The sequence below is a fragment of the Festucalex cinctus genome, chromosome 12 (genome assembly GCF_051991245.1).
Source record: "Festucalex cinctus isolate MCC-2025b chromosome 12, RoL_Fcin_1.0, whole genome shotgun sequence".
Lineage (NCBI taxonomy): Eukaryota > Metazoa > Chordata > Actinopteri > Syngnathiformes > Syngnathidae > Festucalex > Festucalex cinctus.
This window is the reverse complement of record NC_135422.1, coordinates 4,772,095-4,787,738: the sequence shown is the minus strand read 5'-3', so window position 1 is coordinate 4,787,738 and position 15,644 is coordinate 4,772,095. Positions and strand designations below refer to the sequence as shown.

The window sequence follows — 15,644 nt, the reverse complement described above, 5'->3', positions numbered from 1 at the left end:
GTTTCATAACTATAACCCTCAGGACGCATGCATGATTCATTCCTGGAGCTTAATCCAAACTACTTTGACTTCTTTCAGGCTGGCTTCCAGTGCGAATTTTTCCGGACAAGCTGAGAGGTATGACGTGAGGCTGTCACACTGCCGAGCACGATATCCGCGTTTTCTGATCAATTGAATCATTCACATGGCCCCGCCCCTTGTGCTTTTGCAGCATGTTGATTCCAGGGAATGTTGCAGGTGTAGCCAAGCAGTTCCTCCGCTGTATGTTCCACCAGCTGGCTCCAAACGGCATCTTGCCACAACTCTTTCAAAGCAACATAAAAGGTCAAATTCCAATGAAATTCAAACCTTACAGGGCAAAAAAAAAAAACTAAATGTTTGCTGCTTTTTTTTTTTTTAACTGCAGATGGAAGTTTTCTTCGGACTCTTGCCTCGTCGCTGATCGATTTTAATGAGCTGAGTTCTGTTGCTGCGCTCAATATGCTGCTGGAGGTGCGCTTTCTCCTCATTCGTCTCGTAACCAGCAGGAGGAGCTCTTGTCAAAGCATTTGAGGGCCCATTGGTTCCCACGTAGGCAGCATAAGCCCATTTAAAAACAACGATTCCTCAGGGTATTCACGAGAACCTGCCTTATTACCTTGCGCAACTGCACCACTTGATCGTTATTGCCGGGCTAAATAAATGACACAGATAAAAGCCCGGCAAGGCGCACGTGGGACCCGTGCGAGCAATAATCTGTGCTTCGCTGTCCTAAATCCGCTGCTGCAGTCTTGAGCGTTGTGATTGATCAGAACGGAATGATGAGTGAAATGGAAATATCTCCACCTTTATAGAATGCCATTATATAATAATAACACAGTTGCGTTTCCTGCCTCTGTGCCCTCCCCGGCAGGGGTTGAACAACAAGAAGAGTCTGCCAGCAGGAGGCACTATGCTGCACTGCCTGGACAACATTGCTACCTTCATGGAAGCCCTCCCCATGGACTCCCCGAGCAACCTGTGGACCACCATCTGCAACCAATTCCAGACCTTCCTCACTAAACTGCCCTCTGTGCTTCCTCTGAAGGTAGCCATCGACGCCGCGGCTCACTTTAGCCTGCGCCTGATATGCTTTGATGTGATTATGGCCCGGGAGAAAGCGTGGAGCAGCGCACTTGTCAGTTGCAATAGGACCGAGTCTCCCGATCGTAATTGATTTGACTCGCTCGCGTTTGACCTTGGAGGTCAAATTAAAGCGTCCCTAATCTTTTTATCACAACATGAATTCGATCCAATGTTATGATTGTTATACATCACGGTGAAGTTGTTGCATCAACTTTTGGACTTAGAAAAGTCTCGTCGTTAAAGCTTTTCCAATCTGTCTGTGCCTTAGTGCCCCATGGATTCCAGTTTGAGGATTATAATTTGCCTTCTGAAAATTCCAACCACCAACGCAACTCGGGTAAGCCCAGGGAAGATTTGGGGGAAGCTAATTTATACAAATCCTGGCCTTTAACATCTAACCTCCCGGGTCCCTCAGAGCCTTCTGGAGCCTTTCTCCAAGCTGCTGAGCTTCGTCATCCAGTATGGCATCTTCAGCCTTTCCTACCTGGTGGAGCTGTGTGGTCTCTGCTACAAAGCATTCAACAAGGTATATTATGTCACATGAGGTGCGGAATTTGGACCCAAATGTAGACAGGACACAAAAGTGGAAAAGTCTTGATATAAAAGTCTTTATATACACAAATATGAAGTAAATAACAGAAAAAAATACAAAGTAACAACAGAAAAAATACAAAGTAACAACAGAAAAATAATGCAAAGTAACAAACAGAAAGCTGGACTCGGACTCGAAGAAAACACTTGATGGAGAACAACAACAGAAAAAAATACAAAGTAACAACAGAAAAATAATACAAAGTAACAAACAGAAAGCTGGACTCGGACTCAAAGAAAACACTTCATGGTGAACCACATCAGAAAAAAATACAAAGTAACAACAGAAAAAAAATACAAAGTAACAACAGAAAAATAATGTAAAGTAACAAACAGAAAGCTGGACTCGGACTCGAAGAAAACACTTGATGGAGAACAGCAACAGAAGAAACTACAAAGTAACAACAGAAAAATAATGTAAAGTAACAAACAGAAAGCTGGACTCGGACTCAAAGAAAACACTTCATGGTGAACCACATCAGAAAAAAATACAAAGTAACAACAGAAAAAAAAATACAAAGTAACAACAGAAAAATAATGTAAAGTAACAAACAGAAAGCTGGACTCGGACTCGAAGAAAACACTTGATGGAGAACAGCAACAGAAGAAACTACAAAGTAACAACAGAAAAATAATGTAAAGTAACAAACAGAAAGCTGGACTCGGACTCGAAGAAAACACTTGATGGAGAACAGCAACAGAAAAAACTACAAAGTAACAACAGAAAAAAAAATACAAAGTAACAACAGAAAAATAATACAAAGTAACAGAAAGCTGGACTCACATGGACTCAAAAAAAAAAAAAAAAAAACACTTGATGGGGAAACCTTGACTAAGAACCTTGAGCAGGCTGGATGCTGAACTTAAAAGTACAAAGTAACCACAGGGAGCAAGGCTAGATGCAGAACAGCTTGCATGGTACAGTAGGGAAACTTCAACATTCTGATCGATATCTCGGCGCACTGACAAAAGTATTACTCAGAATCTCCATCTAGGGCAGGTCTGTAAGACGGCATAAAAGCCTATATGACAAAATAAGAATGCCTAGACAAACAAAGTGTGACTAATAGCATAGCAACTGACTCTCATTTGCGTCATAACGGGACATTTGCATAAGACTAGAGAAACTAAGAATGGCTAACACATCATCATCAAACATTATCATTAAAAATGACTAGAGAAAATATGACTAATTTCACATCTTTATAAGGGACAACATCATACGAGACCAGACAAATCAAGACTGACTAATACCGTTCATAGCAACTGTATAGCAACTACAAAATGGAAATGACTAGACAAAATAATTGGTCTTTGGTTTCCTGGAAGAATCAGATTCCAAAACAAAACATTTCCTTTTGTTATTACTGGCACAATCTGAGTCATTGGTATCAGTGACTCTTTAGAGCACAGCAAAACAACTGACGCCATGTTTGTGTTTCTGCTGCCTCTCTGAAACCGGATAGGATCGTTTATCTGCTCTGATCGATTGAGTCTGTTGTTCCCCATTTCTCCAAAAGGACGCTGTGAGAAACAGATCAGAGTCCAATCAACTACCATTATTTTTCCGATGACACAACAAAAGAGCTGGTGGAAGCAGCAAATGTTTATCTAAAGAGTTAAACCTTTTAAACAAATTATCGGTGCTCAAAATGTTGAGTTGTGTTGTTTCGCAGGCCTTTCGGTCATCATTCTTTCCCGACTCCCCCAGACAGCCAGAAATGTGGCCTTGCGTCACACGTGATTAAGTAGGCAATCAGCCGGTATTGATTAACATAATTGGTTGTGGTGTGCGCGTCCGCGGCGGTTTTCCTCAGACGTGAGATGCGGCCAGACTGGTCGACACCGTTTGGGCCCCGAGGATCTTCAATCCTCCGCCACTGTCAACAGTGCATGCTTTATGTCTCCTGCAGTATTGATTTTCTACACCCGCTTCAATTCCTCACCGTACAATATCCGATTTTCGAAACCCAGAGTCACGATCAACAATTACTCTTGGAACCTGTCCTATGCATTAAAAAAAAAATAAATAAAAAATTACTGAAGTTGCCATAGTATGCATCAGTGGATTCTGCTGTAACGGGGCCTGCGGGGTTCTATTTACTGAATGTGACATGCTCCATTAAGTTTTAATTTGGAGAGTTTAAGTGTGGCCGTGCTCAAGCTGCACATACAGTGAATATAGAAAGTAAGCACAGTGGGTGCGTGAAAATAGCAGCCTTTTTATGATAATGAAGATTCTGAATTTTTAAGATTAAACATATCTGTTAGGGCAGGGATGGGCAACTGGCAGCCCATGGGCTGCATGTGGCCCCTCGCCACACTCTGAGTGGCCCCTTTATTGCCCCCTGGCCAAATTAATAATAAATAAATAAATAATAATAAATGAATAAATGAATAAATGAATAAATTTATAATAATAATAATAATAATAATAATAATAATAATAATAATAATAATAAATAGAGCACATTTATAAAATTGTTCAAAAAAATGCTGATAAACATTTATTATTCTTTTATACAACAATGGCGAATTCCTGGAAAAATGGGGTGGAAAATTCCTGGAAAACACACAAAATATATTTTAAAATGTTTAAAATACAAATATTAACATATATATATATATATATATATATATATATATATATATATATATATATATATATATATATATATATATATATATATATATATATATATATATATAAATATAAAATATATTTTAAAATATTTTAAAATGTATTTCAAAAATGGTGAAAAAAAATCTGCAAATATGTCAATACATTGTAATATTATCATTCACTACTAGATGGCAATCATAGCTTAATTGCAATAATGCAATACAAATTTTGTGTCCTTTACGCATTTTTGTATTCTTATCAAATGTGTATAAAAAAAAAATACCATTCAATAATTAACTTTTTAGGTGAGTTGATTTTTGTGGAGAAAGAAAAATGCACAAAATGAGATGGTTTGCCTGTTCAGCAGTTATGTGCTGTCCTTCAATGTCCATTTTTATGTAAGAGAGTCCTTCGCACTTAAAAAACCCCAAAACATCACAGTCTACAGCTTTTTTGTTATTTACCTCATTGCAACGCATTGTTGTTGGGGTACAATAGTAGATATTTTATAAATGTGTAGAGATTAAAAAACGCTGTATAACTAAGCCTGACTTGACTTGAGAATTGTATTGTTAACAAGACAAAATATATGCACATATTTTGTCCGTCTTTAACTAATTTGCTCCCAAAAACGTATAAATACGTTGTATCTTAAATGTTTTAAGTGTCCCAAAGACGTATTTACACGTTTTTTTTAATTATAGCCTCTTTTTAGCCCCTTTTTTTATGATGATGTAGCTTCTCAACTACAGAGATCAGGTGAAAAAAAAAAAGGTAGTAATTACAAAAACGATCAGCAGGTGGCAGCAGAGCATAAGAGGTCAACTAGGGCCATGTTGAAAACAAGTTGTTTCCCCACAATTCTAAACAGATTTTTTGACCAATGTTGAAACTTAGTTATATTCTAATGCTAATTGCTGCAAAACGGGAGCAGATACAAACATACTTTTTTTTTCCTGATGAAAGAAGACAATCTAATCTTTCTTTTGGTAGGGTCCATGTTTTTATAGTAAAAGAACACAATATTCCGTGGGCCTTGCAAAATCAGTCAAAATCCAGTAAAACAGTCTGGAGTGGCTGCGAGTGAATGAGTTAAAAGGGCACACAAATATCTTTAGCTTTGCATTCAATTTACAACGTACTCACTCTTCCTTGCGTTAGTCCTCCAAATCTATCAATCTATCATTGTGCCTCACAGTCTTAACTGTAGTCAGTCTATCCTACAAATTATTTTAATTTCTTCCAGCGAGGCCATTTTTCGTTTGTTTGTTTACTGATTTGGATGCGACAACACGGGCGCGTCCACTTCAAAGCCAGACACGTCCGGAGTGGCTTTGCATTCCTCGGGAGCAACATAAGCAAACATGCCGGCGCCGAGAAAGGGAGGCAAAAAGTGGAAGATGACAGTGTGGTTTGTAAAACAGGCAGCTGGGCTTTTGTGTGGAAGGGATGAACAAAGAGAGCAGCCTGTCCTCCGGGGGGGGGGGGGGGGGGGGGGGAGGCAGCCTGACAGCCTCATCTGAGCTGCCTGGGACTCGGGGAGGAGAGATCCGGACTGGCCTAAATCTACTCCTCAAGCCTCACTATTGTCTGTCTATTCTCCGGCTCCCTCCCACCCTCTCGCCGCCCGTCCTTCCCCCTCTATTCAGCCGCGCGCGCTTGATGCTCTCCTCGCAGCACGAGTAAAAGGGAGAGCGATAATGGAAAAAGGCAGTCTTGCTGCATCAGTACATTTACTCCCTTTCTCTCTTATCTCCTCACATCCAGGAGCGAGATAAGTTCTACATGTCGCGCATTGTGGTGCTGGAGCTGCTTCAAGCTCTCAAGTTCAAATCCCCGCTGCCTGACACAAACTTGTTACTGCTGGTCCAGGTAACTAAAAAAAAAAAAAAAAGCACATAAAAGTGGTTTTTCACACTGACGTGCACGTTCGAACATGTTTTTGCCAGTTCATTTGTGCAGATATCGGCACACGGCTCGCGGAATCCACCATCATCCAAAAGCACATGATCGCGACATTACCCGGGGTGAGTTTTTTTTGTTTTTTTTTTACGAAGAACCTCATTAGAATCGCAGGAAAGACGGCCTAAAAATAAAACGTGCGCCCCTTTTTCACAGTGCACGACAGCAGCGATGGAATGCATGAGGCAATACATAAGTGAGCTGCTGGACTTCATTGCTGACATGCACACGCTGACCAAACTCAAGGTGAGTCTTCTTATGCACTATTTACTGGCACGAGCTTACTGTGCCCTCATTCAACGTGTCCTTCAGAGTCACATGAAGGCTTGCTGCCAGCCGCTGCACGAGGACACTTTCGGAGGGAACCTGAAAGTGGGCTTGGCCCAAGTGGCCGCCATGGAGATCAGCAAAGGCAATCACCGTGACAACAAAGCTGTGGTCCGTTATCTGCCCTGGCTTTACCATCCACCCTCCACCATGCAACAAGGGTGAGACGCATAATGAGACATTCCATTAAAGGACATTAGCAGGACAATTTAACTAATAGATAAAAGTTTAAAATTCCGTTTTAAAGTTTGAATTGCATTTGGCTGCATATTGCGAACACCTGCACTCTAAATACAGGTGGGTCAAAAATCGGGTAAAAAAAAAATGATTGGGCAAAAAAAAAAAAAAAAAAAAGCATAAAAAAGATACATACCTAACATATTTGGTTATTCAATTAACTTTTTAATTTCCGTGTGATTCATTTAACCCAAAAAGTTGTGTCAAATAAATAAAACCCACAAGAAAAAGTGGGTTGCTTTGCGGGTTAATAACTCATTCAAACCCAAAAACTTCTAAACACGTTTTTAATACTTAGTCCTTCACGCCCAAAAACATATTTACACGTTTTGTTTTGTTTGTTTGTTTTTTTTAATGCAAGAGCATACAGAAGTCTTTGATGCAGCCTCTGATGTAAAGAGGTGGCTTAGAGCAATCGTAGTTATTACAAAAAAACGGCCAGCAGGTGGCAGCAGAGTATTAGAGATCAGCCAGGGCCATGTTGAAACAAGCTCTTTTTGGCAGTGTTTTCACCAGGAATGTGAATAATGATGAAACTTAGCTATATTCTAACGCTAATTGCTGCAAAACGGAAACAGATACAAATGTGCTTTTTTTCCCTGATGAAAGAAGAGACTCTAATCTTTCTTTTGGTAGATTCTATGTTTTTATAGCAATCTAACACAATATTTTGCGGGCCTCGCAAACGCACTTAAAATCCAGTAAAACAACTGTGAGCGAAGGGGGTTGCTTCAGTGAAAATGGGCAAATGGTTGCTAGGAGAGAATGAGTTAAAAAAAAAAAAAAGTCAAAAGAACCCAAATTTGGTCAAAAAAGAACATACCTGACATTTTGGGTTATTCAATTCACTTTTAAATTTAGCTTTTTCAATTAATACAACAAGTTGGCTATAATAAATAAAACCCACAATAAAAAAATGGGTTGCTTTCTGGGTTATTAATGTAATTTGACCCAACTTTTTGGGTTAAATAACTCAAAATGCTGGGTTGATTCATTTTTAAATTTTGACCCAATGCAAGAGGGGTTATTCAGTTACCCCCCCCCCCCCCCCCCCCCCAAAAAAAAAAAAAAAAACAGTTCGCTCAAAAATATTGGGTCAAAAATAACCCAAATTGGGTCGTAAATGAACCTACCCAACTATTTGGGTTATTCAATTAACTTTTTAATGTTTGGGTTATTCAGTTACCTTTTTTTAATTTTGTGTTATTCAATTAACCCCAAAAAGTTGAGTCAAATGAATAAGCCACAAAACAACCCCCAAAAAAATGGGCTGCTTTGTGAGTTTAATTTGACCCAACTTTTTCCTTTTGGGTTAAATACCTCAAACATTTAGGAGGAGTTGTGTGATAGAATGTTGATGGTAGTGGGGGAAAAATAGCATTGAGAGAACGTTGCCATGATGTCGTCAACGTCACGTTTTTTTTTTCCCGTGCAGCCCGAAGGAATTCATCGAATGCGTCTCCCACGTGCGTCAGCTGTCTTGGCTCCTTCTGGGCTCCCTCACACACTGCGCCCTGCATCAGGGCTCCACTTCCTGTATGCCCATCCCACTGGACGCCGGCTCCCACATCGCCGACCATCTTATCGTCATCCTTATCGGCTTTCCCGAGCAGTCGAAGGTCTGGCGCGAATCAGCCCGTCCGTTCAAATCTTCTGTTTTTTTTTTGTTTTGTTTTTTTAATTCACGAGATTCTTTTTCATTTGTGTCTATACGCAGACGTCCGTGCTGCACATGTGCTCTTTGTTCCACGCCTTCATGTTTGCCCAGCTGTGGACCATCTACTGCGAGCAGGTGGCCGCCGTTCCGTCTTTGCAGAACCAGAACCAGACGGAATTTTCCTCCGGCGCCATCCTCACGGGCCTGGAGTTCTGGAGTCGTGTGACGCCCAGCATCCTGCAGCTCATGGCGCACAATAAGGTGGTGAGTGCTTTGCCTCAACCTTTTGCTAGCTTAAAGTGTGGAAAATATGACATATGATGATTTATTTTATTTTCATTATTATTCTCTCAAGATGGTAGAGATGGTGTGTCTTCATGTTATTAGCCTGATGGAAGCACTGCAGGAATGCAACTCAACCATCTTTGTCAAGGTTTGCAAGATTTTTTATTATTTTTTTTACCATATTTTTGTCTACACTTCCTCAGAGTGAACCAATCCTTATTTGGGTCATACAAAAAATAGAATAGATCTATTTCTATTATATTTACACTGACACCCTGTTTACAAAAGCGAAATAGAGAGACCATGAAAAAAAAAACATTTCTTCTGTATGCAAGTTTAATCAAATATTGTTCAGAACCCAAAACACAAACTTATAATACTTCAGTCATATATAAACATTTTGAGAGTAACAACGTGTCGTTTACTGACATTTTAAAATCCAAGCGTTTGTATTTCTAACTTGCCGCACATCTCATTTAATGTAGCTTTGTAACACAAGACATTTCAGTTATGCGGTGTCCCAGTCTGAACACTAGGGGGCACTATGTAAAGGATTTGATAAGAACATCGAACCTGTTGGATTTAATAGTAGGAATACAGATGCAACGGTACTTCTGTGTCAAGTGAAAAATAAATTACGTAAAAAGAAAAACCACAAGGTATGAAAATAGGGGTGTGCATCTCTCCAAAACAAACACGATTCGATACATATCTCGATACATGGGATGTGATATGATTCAAGGAGTGTTCAAATTTAGTGGAAACATTTGATTTGGTTTGATTCAGTGGGATTATGATTCGACTCAACTAATGATAATGCTAATAATAATAATAAAAATGCTAATAATAATAATAATAATAATAATAATAATCACAATAATAATAATAATAATAATAATAATAATAATAATACTAATAGATATATGTGTGTCCAATGTGCACGGTGCACCATGCACAAGCTTGTCACAGAGGCTGCAGTAATACTTTATGCCAGAGGTGGCAGTTGCGGGTAAAAAAAAAAAAAACTCCACAAAGCACCTTTAAGCAGAATTACATACCAAAAAAAATCTGCTACTTTTAGATAATTAATCACACATGATCCAGGATGCTATTACTAATCCAGAGAAACAAACGCAATGCATGAATTGAAAAATAAAGTATGGCCTTTGTTATTAGCCAGTGTGTGTCCACACAGAAAGACGTTTCTGACACTTTTGGCCTCCGGGTCATTTTGACCCAGAAAGATGTTGCTGTTTCTGGGAAATGAACATAATACGCTGGTTGAAACAAAGTAAGGAATTTGGCGTATACACATTTCTGACACGTTTGGATGAATAAAACATACCCTGGGTCAAAATGACCCAGGGGCATTATTGTTGTTCCTCTCAGACACAAATAACAGGGAATTAAGTCCTCTGCACACGGTTGCACCTGTGCAGGCTGGTAAAACTGTATCAGAGCATTTTTTTAAATTAATTTGTGGATTTTTTTTTCAGGTATTTTCTTGCATACATACACAGGAAATTTTGTGGAAGACATTTACTTTAAAAAAAAACAAAAAAAAAAGTCATGTTTTTGACTCAGAAATTCCAAGTAAAATTGAGAAGGACATTTTTTGATTACATTTTACTAGTTTATTAAAAAAAAAAAAAAAGAACTTACACAAGAGGAACAAAATCACAAGCTTCGGCTTGAGAGATTGACACTCTACCACCTGAGCTGTGCCATTTATACTGTTAGCTAATATCCAAAAGGAGACCAAAAATGATTCCACCTGATGCGTGTCATTCAACCGGAAGTTGTGGGTTTGTTCCTTAACCTTTGAGTGAATTTACTTAAAAAATAAATAAAGATAAACGAGTAAAAATTAGTCAAAATCTCTCCTTGCAATTTTTTTTTTTTATGGAGAAGTTAAATTCTCTGGTACGCACTAAAAGTAATTTGAGAAAAATTTACTGTGAATATTTTGCTCTCTTTAGAGTGGGACTAAATAGACTCTTTTTAGAATACCATAAAATGTACTCTACAAAAGTTACTGTGTAAAAACAAACAAGGCAGAGCAAATACATGACATCATCATTTCTCCCTCTTTATTCTTTTCCCTAGCTTATTCCAATGTGGCTCCCCATGATCCAGTCCAACCTTAAGGTAAATATCATCTCAATCTAAAACATCCGAGCAAAATCATTCCGACCATTTTAGCGGCGTAAACGCCCCCCCCCCTTCCCCTCCCGCATCAGCACCTGTCGGCGGGTCTGCAGCTGCGTCTCCAGGCCATCCAGAACCGCGTGAACCACCACCAGCGTCTGCAAGGTCAGACGGCGGGAGCGCCGCCCTTCGCGCTGCGCAAGTGGCTGCAGTGCACTCAATTCAAGATGGCTCAGGTGGAGATTCAGTCATCTGAGGCCGCCTCGCAGTTCTACCCCATGTAACCTACTTTCTGCAACCCCCGCTCGGAATAACCCCCCCAAAAAAAAAGAAAGAAGGACGCTCACCTGGGTTGAACCGCCTTTAGTATGATATGTACAGTAGATTTATGCTATTTAGCTGTTATGGCTCACTTGGCAGAAGATTTCTATTTATCAGTTGTGCTCTGAATGCAAATGCGTGCAAATCTTTTTCGACTGGACAATAAAAGTTCTTCTTTTTTTTTTACAAGACACATTGTCATTTCCTATATTCAAATGTGACATTTATTTCCCTTTCACGTCCCCGCTCATATTCCAAATGTCCATTTTACCATAATGCGAATGGCGGGGCGATTAAATCATCCCGCCTTGTTTACGGTTGCAGACCAGAGAGCGGACCTCTCCGGGAAAATGGCACGACACGCATTTAGCCCGCTCGCCGTCTCTGATTCTTGTCAGAACGTCCGTCACGCTGCCTCCCGCCATCACGACTCGGATCCATCAGGGGGCCGCGTGAGTTTCCCGAGCGGCTTCCTAACTCGATAAGACGGAGCCAGAGCTTGGAGTTCAACAAGACTATTTTGGTTAGGGAAGCGACCGCAACCTCGACCATCTCAAAGTGGAGGCCTCCCCCTCGTCCTCCTTATCGCAGATAGACTTATGCCAAGAAAACACAATTACCTTTAGCCTAATTTGGTTTGTTATGATGAAGCATTGTTGTGAGGTCTAACCGCATTAGCTTGAGGGTAACAGATGTCATGACAGCAGGGCACATTCGTCTCCTTTCGGATTTCATCATCAAGCTTTAACATTAATCCAATTTGCTCATTTAACTCTTTGACTGCCAAAAACGTTTAAAAACGATTCTTAAAATCACGACGTATGCCGCCATAAACGTTAAATGACGTCAAATATGTTGTGGTTTTTTTTTTGTTTTTTTTAAATCATTGGGCAGTGCAACATCTAAATGCAGCACTGCCTGGTCAGTAGGTTGTGTAATCAAAAACACTAACTATGGCCAGCAGATGGCAGCATTTCATCTCTTTACAATGGGGTTGCCGGCGTATGAAATTACAATGAAACATGACGAAATCTATCTTTTTCAAGGATGATGTGAATGATCAAAATGCCTTTGTCATATTAAATTTTTTTTTTGATAACGTGTGGCAGTGAAAGAGTTAAATATTGGCAATTGACGAGCGAGAGAACTGCGTCATTTGCTACGTGCTGTTTGGGGGACTTTTTTTTTTTTTTTTTTTTAATTTGTGCGTGCAAAAGTGGACCTGCGATGAGAGGTGTGAGCCAAATGAGTCACACAAATGTGACTAATGAACTCACACACATGCGCGCTCACGCACTCAACCCGGCTGACCCGCGAGGCTGGTTGAATCAGGCCCTCCTTGTCATCAACCTCCAGTCTCGGCTCATCAACGTTCTCCTGCTGCGGGCGGGCGGTGGACAAAAAAAAAAAGGTCGGTCTAATCAAGTCGCCGGGGTTGCATCTGTCAGCCGCTTCCCAAACAGGTTTATGTAATCAGTGCCCTACCCAGACCCACCTGCCTGATCGACGGTGTGGCAGTCGGCAGTGATTAAACACTGACCAATCGGGGGGGGGATGGGGTGCGAGTGGCTCTTCAAAAAAAATTGTGAAGGTCACAACTTTTCCACATGAACACTCGTGCATCGTGATGATCTTCTTTATCAGCTGTTTACTTAAATAAAAATAGAATAAAATAATACAGTACATTTAAAGGGAATGTCAATTTTAGGTCTTTTCACTCTCATGTATTTGCCAGTCTCACCTTATTACACAACTTTATTTACAAAGAAAACCAAACGGGATTAGTAAATATTTAGCAATGACTAGCTTCATATCGTCTATGTTGCCCGAGTTACCAAATAATGCATTGTTCATTAATTAACTCTTTGACTGCCAAACGTTATCCAAAAAACTCCAACGGTGCCAAACGATTTGGAGCATTTTCACTCATCTTTCAAAGCAAACAGAATATTGTGCAGTATGACGACATAAATATGGTGGATACCATATGAAAGATTGGATTCCATTCTTTTCATGAGAAAAAAAAAGTATGTTCCTACCTTATTCCGTTCTTTAGTAATCACCATTTGAAATTAGGTCATTTGAGTGACATAAGTGAAAAAACAAAAATATTAAGAGAAAAACAGGCTTTTTGTGAAAAGAGAGATTTTTTTTGTTTGTTTAATCAACACAATATATGTTGTTCTCACAAAAATAATTTGAGAAATAAACATTGTATTCAAATGTGGACTAAAAACAAAAAACTAACCAAATGCAAGGAGATTTGTGATTCCTAACGTGTTCCTGATTAGAGCAATTGCAAGTGTGACAATTGTTTCCCTTGCTTATTCCCACCTCTGCTCATGCGCCTTGAAAAGCAAACATCCTTTTTTGTCCTTTAGATAATCATTCCTGGTAAAGCCTGTTGAGAAAGTGACAATCTCTGGTGCCCCCGCCCAGTGCTGTCACTTTGTTTTTATTACAGCAAAAGCCACACAGGCCGGGCTGGCCAACGCATGAATGTTTAAATTGCTCAGCGCGTCCATTGGCGTTAGCGTCAAGCGGCACATCCACAGCGAGCACGGCTGGAAAAGTCGTCTACGGTGCCTCATTCACATTCAAATTCATTGACTCTTCAGCGTTCGTCTCAATCAGCCTGCATTTTGCAGTACATGTATTGTAGCCACAAGATTAACTCGTTTGCTCCCAAAAACGGATAAATATGTTCTATTTTTATTAATACCAGTGTCCCAAAGACATATTTATGTTTTTTTTTTTTTTTTTTTTTAATGCTAGAGCAGGGGTGTCCAAACTACGGCTCGGGGGCCATTTGCGGCCCGCCGTCCATTTTTTTAGTGGCCCGCGACATATGTTAAAAATGGCATTTGACTCCGTTCAAAGAAAATAAAAACAAAAATGTTTGAAGATGGTCAAAGTAAGAAGGGAAGGTGTCGAAAAACACAGGTGCTATTAAAGGTTATTTTAGTTAACTAAAACTAACGAAAAAAATAAAATTCAAAAAACAATTTCGTTAACGAAATAAAACAAAAACGAAGATGCTTTTTTTAAAAAAAGAAAACTAACTGAAACTACATTTTATGTTTACAAAACTAACTAAAATAAAACTATAATTATAGCAAACATGTCCTTTGTTTTAGTTTTTGGTCATTAATTTAATGCTTGAGCCTTTGGGAATGATTTTAAATGTGACTTTTAGTAGATTTATTGTGATTTAAACTTGGAATAATGACGTCGCACCCATGGTGTTTTTTAAATGTTGCGCACGAGTAATACACATAAAAAATAAAAAATAAAAAAAATAAAAAATAATAAAAAATAAAAAATAAAGCTAATACTGAAACTAAGTAAACTAAAACTAAGCATTTATTAAAGAAAAAAAACAGAATCACCCTGAAAACTAAGAAAACTAGATTTACACTCATTGGTGTGGACAAATAAAAATACTTTTGTAGTGTTAAATTTAACACTGAGTGTTAATCTAATACTGGTAATTTTGCTGTGTATAACACTTTTTTTGGTAGATATTATCACAGTTACACTTCATTTACAATGGTAGTAAAGGCAAGGGTAAAAGAAATGAAAAATAGGTCATCCATCTCTCCCTAGAAACCTGAGCTGTGATTGGTCGTTTTTGTTTCCTGAGCAGGAGTTTTGTGTAAGGTATTAATTGGTCATGAAAAATGATAAGTTATCCCATTTATTCTGGACAAAATGTGATCTTTTTACTGCTGAAAATGGCTGACTGAGTCACGTATCTCTTTAAATGCCCTTCATTATTCCGCTCCACTTCAAATGTTGACTTTGTTGCCTCCACGTTGACGTCGCGGCTAATATGTGACCTGCACGTTTGCTGCTCTGTGACATAGCAGGCTGGAAAAGGTCTGCTGCTGATGGCAGCTCATTAAAGATGCAGCGCGTGAGGCAGACTTAGCACATGTCCCCCCCCCCCCGCCCACCCCGTCGCCCCACCACAGGGGAGGGGCCCAGCTCCAGACCTGCACGGCTAAATATAACACCTCCTTTAAAAAAAAAAAAAAAAAAAAAAAATCCCCATCGGCAAGCGTGCAACAGCGTCGATGTCCTTTCAACAAAATCAAAGGTAACTCTGTTGTTATGTACACTTTTATTTACAAAACTCAGCAAGGATATCAACGTATGCACATGGTTCTTTCCGTTTGCTGTAATGCATAAAGTGTATGCGTGTGTTTTGGAGTATCGATTGCCATATGTACATTAATGGCTTGTTCCATCAACATGACGACATTAACGACTCTAAAATGGTAGCACGTTGTTTTCCTTTGACGTACGTTATAAACATGATGTTCCTGTGCATGAATTAACAGTCCAGAAGGCAGATATTTAATTTAAATAGCGATATTTACATTCATG

At 39.4% G+C, this 15,644-nt stretch overlaps 1 protein-coding gene across 2 annotated transcripts in view; it reads left to right on the top strand.

Annotated features, from left to right (window-relative positions):
* Window positions 1-11,598, top strand: part of unc79 (unc-79 homolog, NALCN channel complex subunit) — a 50,530-nt gene extending 38,932 nt beyond the window's left edge. The window contains exons 37-51 of one of the 2 annotated variants that reach the window (XM_077539078.1): window positions 79-117; window positions 212-324; window positions 407-492; window positions 893-1,066; window positions 1,373-1,441; window positions 1,520-1,630; window positions 6,086-6,190; window positions 6,268-6,345; window positions 6,437-6,526; window positions 6,593-6,768; window positions 8,280-8,463; window positions 8,562-8,762; window positions 8,857-8,934; window positions 10,893-10,934; window positions 11,027-11,598. In XM_077539078.1, the coding sequence (XP_077395204.1) occupies window positions 79-117; window positions 212-324; window positions 407-492; window positions 893-1,066; window positions 1,373-1,441; window positions 1,520-1,630; window positions 6,086-6,190; window positions 6,268-6,345; window positions 6,437-6,526; window positions 6,593-6,768; window positions 8,280-8,463; window positions 8,562-8,762; window positions 8,857-8,934; window positions 10,893-10,934; window positions 11,027-11,218 (1,738 nt within the window). In that variant the 3' untranslated portion in view covers window positions 11,219-11,598. Of the gene's footprint in view, window positions 1-78; window positions 118-211; window positions 325-406; window positions 493-892; window positions 1,067-1,372; window positions 1,442-1,519; window positions 1,631-6,085; window positions 6,191-6,267; window positions 6,346-6,436; window positions 6,527-6,592; window positions 6,769-8,279; window positions 8,464-8,561; window positions 8,766-8,856; window positions 8,935-10,892; window positions 10,935-11,026 lie in introns of both variants that reach the window. The other variant, XM_077539077.1, reaches the window with a different exon arrangement.
* The last annotated feature ends 4,046 nt before the right edge of the window (window positions 11,599-15,644 follow it).